The sequence below is a fragment of the Octodon degus genome, unplaced genomic scaffold, assembly GCF_000260255.1.
Source record: "Octodon degus isolate 3935 unplaced genomic scaffold, OctDeg1.0 scaffold00015, whole genome shotgun sequence".
Taxonomy (NCBI): domain Eukaryota; kingdom Metazoa; phylum Chordata; class Mammalia; order Rodentia; family Octodontidae; genus Octodon; species Octodon degus.
The window spans coordinates 10,518,896-10,527,103 of NW_004524591.1; the positions used below are offsets into that span (position 1 = coordinate 10,518,896).

At 49.8% G+C, this 8,208-nt stretch overlaps 1 protein-coding gene across 2 annotated transcripts; it reads right to left on the reverse strand.

The window, feature by feature from the left end:
- Positions 1-5,325: 5,325 nt before the first annotated feature.
- Sp8 (Sp8 transcription factor) lies at positions 5,326-7,976 on the reverse strand. 2 transcript variants are annotated; one of them, XM_004626455.1, is made up of 3 exons: positions 7,868-7,976; positions 6,987-7,083; positions 5,326-6,842 (listed from the first exon to the last, which is right to left on the reverse strand). In XM_004626455.1, the coding sequence occupies exon 3, from the start codon at positions 6,807-6,809 to the stop codon at positions 5,340-5,342; it is 1,470 nt and encodes a 489-aa protein (XP_004626512.1). In that variant the 5' UTR covers positions 6,810-6,842; positions 6,987-7,083; positions 7,868-7,976; the 3' UTR covers positions 5,326-5,339. The 2 variants fall into 2 exon arrangements, with proteins under 2 accessions (XP_004626512.1, XP_004626511.1); XM_004626454.1 differs by lacking the exon at positions 6,987-7,083 and having other exon boundaries at positions 7,868-7,970.
- Between the last annotated feature and the right edge of the window lie 232 nt (positions 7,977-8,208).

Sequence of the window (8,208 nt, forward strand, 5' to 3'; positions counted from 1 at the left end):
GCGGCCGCGCACCTCCCTGCGAGCAGCCGGCACGTCGGGGCGGAGGGGCGCGGAAGGCGGCGTCGGCCGGACTGGAAGCCGCCCGGGCCCGGGCCTGCCCGGACCTCAGCTGCAAGGACAGCAAGCGACGGAGACGTGGGGCGGGCGACCCGGCCCGCCAGCGCGGCCAGAAGTTCCTGCCCCAGGGCAAAGTGAACGACCCGGCTTCCAACTGGAAACCCAGGCGATGAACTTGAAGTGGCTTTGGAACAACAAAGAGCGGGGCCGCAGACCACTCAGGACTCCGGCTTGGGGTCCCCAGTGCTCCTCGCTGTCCCCACTGCGCTCGGGGCCCGACTGTCCTCAGGCGCCCAAGCGCACGTAGAAAGCTGATTCCGTGCCGCAAGGCGACTCCACCGAAAATTAAATTAAACACGCGCCCAGGGACTAAGAAAATGGATCTCCCTCCCCCTGGCGCAGCAAAGCCACCCTTCTGTGGTAGGGAGGGCGGCGAACGCACAGAGGGGGCCCCGGGCACGCGCCCCTGACACCGTCGCGCCCAAGCCCGGGCCGGCTGCAAGGAATTACCGGGATTTCCTTCAATCCAGAAGCAGGAAATAAAAAGGCCCAAATGAGTTCTACATTTTGTTTTTAAATAATAGCAACAAGGCTAGGCAAACTCTTCAAAACAAAATGCCACTGAGAAGGAAAACCTTAACTTTAAATGACATTACTCTCTTTGGATTCCTGACATAACAGCATTTTTTGAACTATAGTGATGGAATTAATTGGTTGCATCATGGAAGGAAGGAAGGAAGGAAGGAAGGAAGGAAGGAAGGAAGGAAGGAAGGAAGGAAGGAAGGGAGGGAAGGAGGGAGGGAAGGATAAGACACAACAAACATATATAATGCCTGCGGTTATCTTAGTAAAGAAGTGATAACTGGACAGAAGCAGCAAAAATTTGTAGGAAAATTTAAACCAGTTTATTCAAAATAACTGAATCAAATCCATACTTCAAGACTATTTGAAAAGTTGAATAAAATTTAGGCGTTCTTTTACTATATTTATCTCTGTATCTATATATTATATATATGTATGTTAGGTACCTGAGAATAATCAAATCTATACTTTGTTTCCCTATAGATTTCTGCCTTCATTTACCAGCCAAAAGATCATCTGAACTTTAAGTTAATCCTTTATGATAAATATGTTTATTTTAAATAAATTCCTTCACAGGCCTTCCATAACATTCCACTCAGTAATCTCACCAGAAGATCCACAGGGGAAATGAAAATGTTGATGGTGGAACTATCGATCTGCCCACTCAGGAGACCAGGCTCATCACTTTGTCTTTAATTTTAGAATTCGCTACCCAAGGGAAACTCAGCTGAGAAGTTACACCAACACTAGGGTAAAAGGAGAGTGAAAAAGAGGCAAACCCACCCAGGAACTTTTTCAGTATCAGGAAAGTACATCACATTTGTTTAAATTAAATCTCTAGCAAAAAAATATTTTAATTGTCGTTCAGCCTTACCATATGTGTTCCTAAGCATACAAGTTTCCAAAAAGAGAGATCAGGAAGGAGCCAGGAAAAAAACAAAACAGTGGAGGACAGGCAAAAAATACTCAACTTTGGATAAGAGATGAGGGAGGAAATAAAAAGATTGGATGGAGCCAGGCAGCCCTCTCCAGTCTCTGGAGGATGGGCTTGGACATGCTGGCCTGACCTCTGGGTCAACAACTAGTTTGACTCTACCTTGATCTGGAAGACTGGAAGCTTGTACTTTGGTTCAAAGTGAGACCCAGACTCTGGGTTCATCTTAAAGACAGCTTCCAGCCATTGGTAAGGGCTTTATCAGACAAAGCAGGAAAAGAAAAAAAATCAGTTTTGAACTCCATTCTCTGTTGTCCCCAAAGAAGATGTTCATCCCCAAAAGGAGGACCCTGCAGAAAACTAAACATACTGCTCAGTAACCATCAAAACAAATAAGCAAAGCTAGGGGTTGAACAAGAACCAAAGAAAGTGAAAGTTTGTACATTTATAAGACAGAAAACAAATTAGTCCCCCTTTGACCACCCCAAAGAAATCTTCTGACATCTCTTCTTGTCACAGTCCATTTTTCAAAACGTTGATTCTGCATGTGATGCACCTGGTATTTTAAATGTACCAAGCAGCTTCCCTCTTACCTGACACTACATTTAACTCCTTCAGAACCGTTCTCTCCGAATCCCTCTGCACTGCAACTTTCAATAAAAAAGAAACAACACTTAAACTGTGTTCTGCATGTTATTCCTAGGAAGAAAGTGACAGAAAGAGACCATTTTATTCTAGTAACCATTATTAAGAACTATAATATACCAAGAAATCAGCACTAACTTGTTTGTCTAAGACCATACTGGATTGGAGGCCTCAACTATCTGCCCAGACAGGAGGATTAAAGCTGTCTGCTGCTTGGGCACAATCTGCATTATTCTAAAACATATCTAACCAAAATCCCTACTTGTTTTTCCCCCAGAATTCATAATACAGTTCTCTGCATTTTCTTTTGTCTCTATTATAATGACTTTGCACAAATTTCAATGAAAAATTTACAGTTTAAGATACCAAAACTGAACTCAGAATGGGAAGAAGGCAAACAGAAAGAAAGAAGCTAAACTTGTTAGAATCTGAACACACTAACTTTTTATTCAGTTTGATTCAAAATAATATTAATCTAATAGTGAAATAGTTTGAAATAACATCAGTCAACATTTAAAGTATTTTATGTTTCAAAGTATGGCTCAAGGAACACCCATTGCTTAAATGCACTTAGACATAACAAGACAATATTTTTTATTGGCATCATTGACACCTTTGAACAATAGCCTAGTAAATAGATTAAGGTTTAACCTTCCTTTTCTTTGGTGGCTGTTTAGAGGCTTTAAAAGAACAGATAACTCATTTCAACAGGAATCTACTACCGATATTTACCTCTACATAATCTTTAGCTAGGACATGGAATGCCAAAAACAAGCTTTTGTTAGCTTGACCTCCTCCACCTCCTAACAAGAAAAGTTATCCCCCAACCCATGTTTTGATTTTAGATGTATTGATCTTCCATGGAAGGCTTGGCCTTTTAAATACAAAATGCAATCAATAGCCAACAACCTGCCTCCTGTACACTGCAAAGGAAGCAGAATGGGGAAATCTCTTTGAATTGTTTGGTGACTTAGTACAAATTTCAAGAGGTCAGTAAATCCTGATGCTATGAGCTAAATTTACCGGTAAATAATTAATTACATTTCTTAGATACTATAATCTTTATCTTGGTAAATAAAGAAAACAGATTTGCCAAATAGATCTTTCCATCTAAGTAATATCTTAAAGGCAATTATTTAAATATCACAAAACAAGGTCATATTTTCTTTAAGTTAGACATTTAAAAATGAAGATTAAAATGCAAATGTCCATAGTTTAAAAAGGGGAAAAAATACAAATTAACTGGCCTAGTCTTTTATCTGAGTTTATTAATACCATTTAAAATATTACAAATAAATCAATTACATTTCATGCATTTAAAATGCAAGTCTAAAATGTTCCAGAGAAAGGCTTTTCATTTCAATGTGAAATATCCAAATTATTTCAACATTACAATGAGCAATTAGTTTGCAGAATCTGCAAACGTTTAAATGTGGTGTGGGGAGTGTTTATTAACAGTTAACAATATTAACTTCAGGAAATACACAAAGGCCAAAGTTAGTCGAGTTTCACTTGGACAATTTATTTAATACATGGGTTTTGGCAGACCCAGTTATTATGAAATATAAGAGAACTCTTCACTTTAACTATGCCTGAACTGCCAGCAAATGCAAATAAGTACATGCTCCATTAAATTAAGTGTCATCCAACATTTATCAAATATTGTCTTAGTTACAGTTTGAAACCTATCTAAATTCATATTCGAGCAAAACTAGGCCCCGAAAGTGCGCTTCTGGCTCTGCACCTCCAGAAATGAGTTCAAGAAAACCTGCAGCTCCTCAGAACCGCAACAATAACTCTTAATATTTTCTGTGACAAAAAAAAAAAAAAAATCAAGTTTACTTCAATATATTTTCAAATATTTACTGGAAGTAATGTACAAGAAAAATACTATACAAAATCGTCTCCTGGACAACTGCACCTCACACCCTCATCTTGGTGGAGTTATATTTAATTGGTAGCTAATCTAGAACGATTCTCCAGTTTTACAAACCATTAGGTTCAGATATATTTTACAAAGTTCTCATTTTTTTTTAACAATTTCCCTCTTTTGGCATTTAAACTACTGCTTCATTTGATATAAACGATAGCTTCTTCAGTTGCTTTTAAGTTTTGATCACAAAAAAAAAGTTTAACCATAGACTCTTAAGTGAATTGTAAGAATTTACAGGAAAGGGAACTATACAAATTGACCACTGAACTAACAACAAAAAAAGATTGCGAGATTATGCCTGGGAGTGGTGAAAACCGAGGTAGAAAAGGACAAACAAGAAGATAATTAATCTGGTTTCACCGGAAAGGGGGTATTTTTGCATAAGAAAAGAGACACCTACCCTCACCCCGCCCCCACCCCATAAGTTAAGTTACTGCAATCAAAATAACTTTGGGATCAATATTAGCCCAGTTTAGAAAGACGTGCTTACTGGGGGGAAGGGAGGGACTGCCTAGAAGGTGGAAAGCCGCTTTTTTCCTCTTAGTTTTTTTAGTTTTAAAAAATGGTATAAAGATGAAAGGCTGCTTCAGCGACTCGCCAAGACCGCCCTTTGCTGCAACTTGCTTGGGTTCCACCGTAGGGAACAAAGAAAAAGCAGGCCGAGCTGAGGTTGGAAAGGCTAACCTCTGCCAGCTCTCCGCCGTCTAGTTGAGGCCCGACCCGCAAGGAGCTCGGACAGCGAGCGCGGGTGCGGCGGTGCGCTGCTGTCCAGCAGGGCGCACCCGGGCCGAGCTTTCACCGAATTTCCGGTGGAACCCAGACGGCCGCACCGTCGGGGACGCCCTGCCCGGTCTCCCACGCCACCCTCCTCCCTGCTCAGGCTGAGGCGGGCGCGGCCAGGCGGTTCCCGCCGACTCGGAGGTCCCCGGTCCCCCAGATTCGTCCAGATCTAACTCCAGTAGCCGCTGCCCTCTAAAAGTTACGCCAACCTGGGGCTGGAGGAGGAAAGCCAGGGCCTGGGCCACCCAGGCGTGTTACTTACATGTTCACATCCCCCTTACAGAGTTAAGTCAAGGGGAGAGAAAGACAGAGACTAGAACGATCGAGAGAGCGAGCGGGTGCGTGGAGAGAGGCTGAAGAGGCCGGGGCAGGCGAGAACCGGCACACCCGGGTGGGAGGCAGCGCGCGTCACTCCAGGCCATTGCGGTGGCCGGGCTCAGGGGGCGGCAGCAGCTCCGGGGAGTGGCAGGCGGGGCTGCCCGCGGCGCTGTGCTCGCTGTCGGTGTCACTGCCCTTCTTGCCGCCGCTGCCCGAGCCTGCCGAGCCGCCGCCGCCGCCGCCGCTGTGGGTCTTCACGTGCTTGCTGAGGTGGTCGCTGCGCATGAAGCGCTTGTTGCAGACCGGGCAGGCGAAGCGCTTCTCGCCGGTATGGGTCCGCAGGTGCCGCTGTAGCTCGTCCGAGCGCGTGAAGCGCTTGCCGCAGAACAGCCAGTTGCACACGAAGGGCCGCTCGCCCGTGTGCCAGCGCAGGTGCGCCTTCAGGTGCGACGTCTTGCCGTACACCTTGCCGCAGCCCGGGATGTGGCAGCTGTGCAGGCCCTTGCGCCGCAGGCTCGCTCCCGCCGGGCCCAGCCGCTCCGCCTCCTGGCAGTTGGGGCAGTCGCAGGTGGCCCGGCCAGAGTAGCGGCGGGCAGAAGAGCGCGGGGAGCCCCCCAGCGGCGCCGACGGGCCCGCGCTCAGCATGGCGCCGCCCGCGCCGGCCAGAGGAGATGGGGCCGAGTCCGGATAGGAGCCGGGCAGCACCGGCTTGAAGCCGTCCATGAGGTGCTGCCCTGCAGGACTGAGCAGGTGCGAGGAGGCGCCGCTGCTGAAGGCCGAGTGGCCGAGGCTCGAGTAATCCGAGTTGTAGCCTCCAAGCGGAGAGTGCAGCGAGCTCTGCAGCCCCCCGGCGGCCGGGTGCAGCGAGCCGGGCAGCGCCGCCGCGCCGTTCGGGTTCTGCACGTCGATCCAGCCCGCGCCTACGTCCCACCAGCTGGATGCGCCGGCCGAGCCCACGTCGCCCGCGGCCCCCAGGCCCGGGTGCGACGGCTTGAACCACGACTCGTAGGGGTGCGCCATGCCCACGCGGGGGTAGATGCCCTGCAGCCCGTCCACCGAGGTGTGCACCTTGGAGATGAACACCGGCTGGTGCGAGCCGTCCTGCGAGTGCGCCGAGGACCCGCCGCCGCCGCCGCCCCCGCCGCCGCCGCTGCCCCCCGACACGCCAGGGGCAGGGAACACCGAGTAGTCGTTGGCAAAAGGCGCGCTGGAGGCGGCGGCCGCGGCCGCAGCGGCGGCGGCGGCCGCGCTGCTAGAGGTGAGTGAGAAGGCGCTGGAGCCCGGGGAGCCGCCGCAGCTGAACGAGTCGGACACCAGGGCCGCCGCAGCAGCAGCCGCAGCTGCGGCTGCCGCCGCCGCCGAAGAGGAGCCGCCGTTCCGGGAGGCCCCCGACACGCCGAAGCCGGAGAGGCTGGAGCCCACGACGTTGCAGCTGCCGGAGGAGGAGGACGAGGAGCGTTTCCAGGGGTGGAAGCCTTTCCCGAAGGAGGAAGAGCTGTCCGAGAGGGAGGAGGGAGACGGGCTGGGGCTGCCGATCTTATTACAGGTAGCAGCCAGCATGGCCAGAGGAGTGGATCCCAACCTCGGTTCTTCCTGCGGGAAGGAAAGGAGGTGGGGGAGGGGTGGTAGGCAAAGGGCCGGCGGGGGAGGGAGGGAAGAGACGCGCATTAGTCCGGCAGTAGCCTCCACGACGCCCCGCTGCACCCCATCTCTCGCTGCGGCGCCGCCACCACTCACCTGGCGCCCCCAACAGCCCCGGCGCCCGGCGGCTTCCTACTCTACGGGAGGGGACAAGTTGGGCTGCCGGCGTCTGACTCCGCAGCAAAGCGCCACGCTAAAGAAGAGTTTGACAAGTATTCTCACCTAAAACAACACTTGCGCACAGAAGGCCCCAGACACTTCGAAGCAAACAAGCAAAAAGTCCAGATTGGGGAAGAAGAAAGTTTCCTTTGCCGAGAAGCATGGGGCGAAAGCGTTTGGATTGCTCTTAAGAGCGCTTCCCCTGTAACCCAGAGAGAGCTTTGAAAAATCCTGTTCCGGTCCTCCAGAAACCTACCCCGGGTTGTTTCTCCCAAGCCAAAAGAGATCAAGCTCACTCGCTCTTCCTGCTTTTCTTTCTTTCTCTCTCTCTCTCTCTCTCTCTCTCTCTCTCTCTCTCTCTCTCTCTCTCTCTTTTAAGCCTATGTGCAATAGTAAAAACGAGTTCAACGTACCTGCAAGACAAGGCGGGCTGCGATTTTTTTTTTTTTTTTTTTTTTTTTTAAGGGGAAGGAGATGAATCTGCAATTTGGCCCGGAGGAAAACCTCGCTCTCTTTACCCCCGAGATCGTCGCCTGAAAAGTGGGCTGGGCGCAGGTCTCCCGGGCAGGGAGCAGCCAGGCGCGGCGAGGTGGCTCGGCTAAATGCCCCTCCAGCCTTTTCCTATGCTGAAAAAAGTGGCTCGGCCCCCCTCTCCCCCTTTCTTTTCTCCAAACTCACTTGTATTTAAAGAAAAAAAAAAAAAAAGCTTTCAATAGAGAGACTGATAGCCCGTGGCCTGGCCGGGGCGACTTTAACCCCCTCCGATCGGCAATAAAAGGAAACTAATTAAACCAGCAAGAGAAAATCCTGAGACTCACCCCTAGAAGTGAAGTTGCCATCACACAAAAGTGCCCTCCTCCTCTCAGAGGATCTTTTTTATATTGATAAATCAGAGGCAGTGTTTTTTTTAGAGGTGTGCAATACAATGATCAGTTCCGCCCATTCCACCACAATTGTAGCTCCCTCTCCGGCTTTGAAGTGCCGCGGAGGCGCAGCCAGCCAATCTGCGGGCTCGCCGGGCCGCGCCGCGCGCGCGCCGTGAGGTCATCGGCGCCGCCGGTGGGGAGGGATGATGGGGGGGCGCGTGTGTTGCAAAGTGCGCGCGTGTGCGTGTGTGTAACAATGCAACTGTGCATTGACTGAGACCTAGCCAAGAACC

Excerpts from the sequence above, each read along its gene's own strand:
- Sp8 (XM_004626454.1), bottom strand. The coding sequence starts at position 7,888 with ATGGCAACTTCACTTCTAGGG. Across the intron at positions 6,843-7,867 it reads TGGCAACTTCACTTCTAGGG|GAAGAACCGAGGTTGGGATC; the intron begins GTGAGTCTCAGG and ends TCCTTCCCGCAG.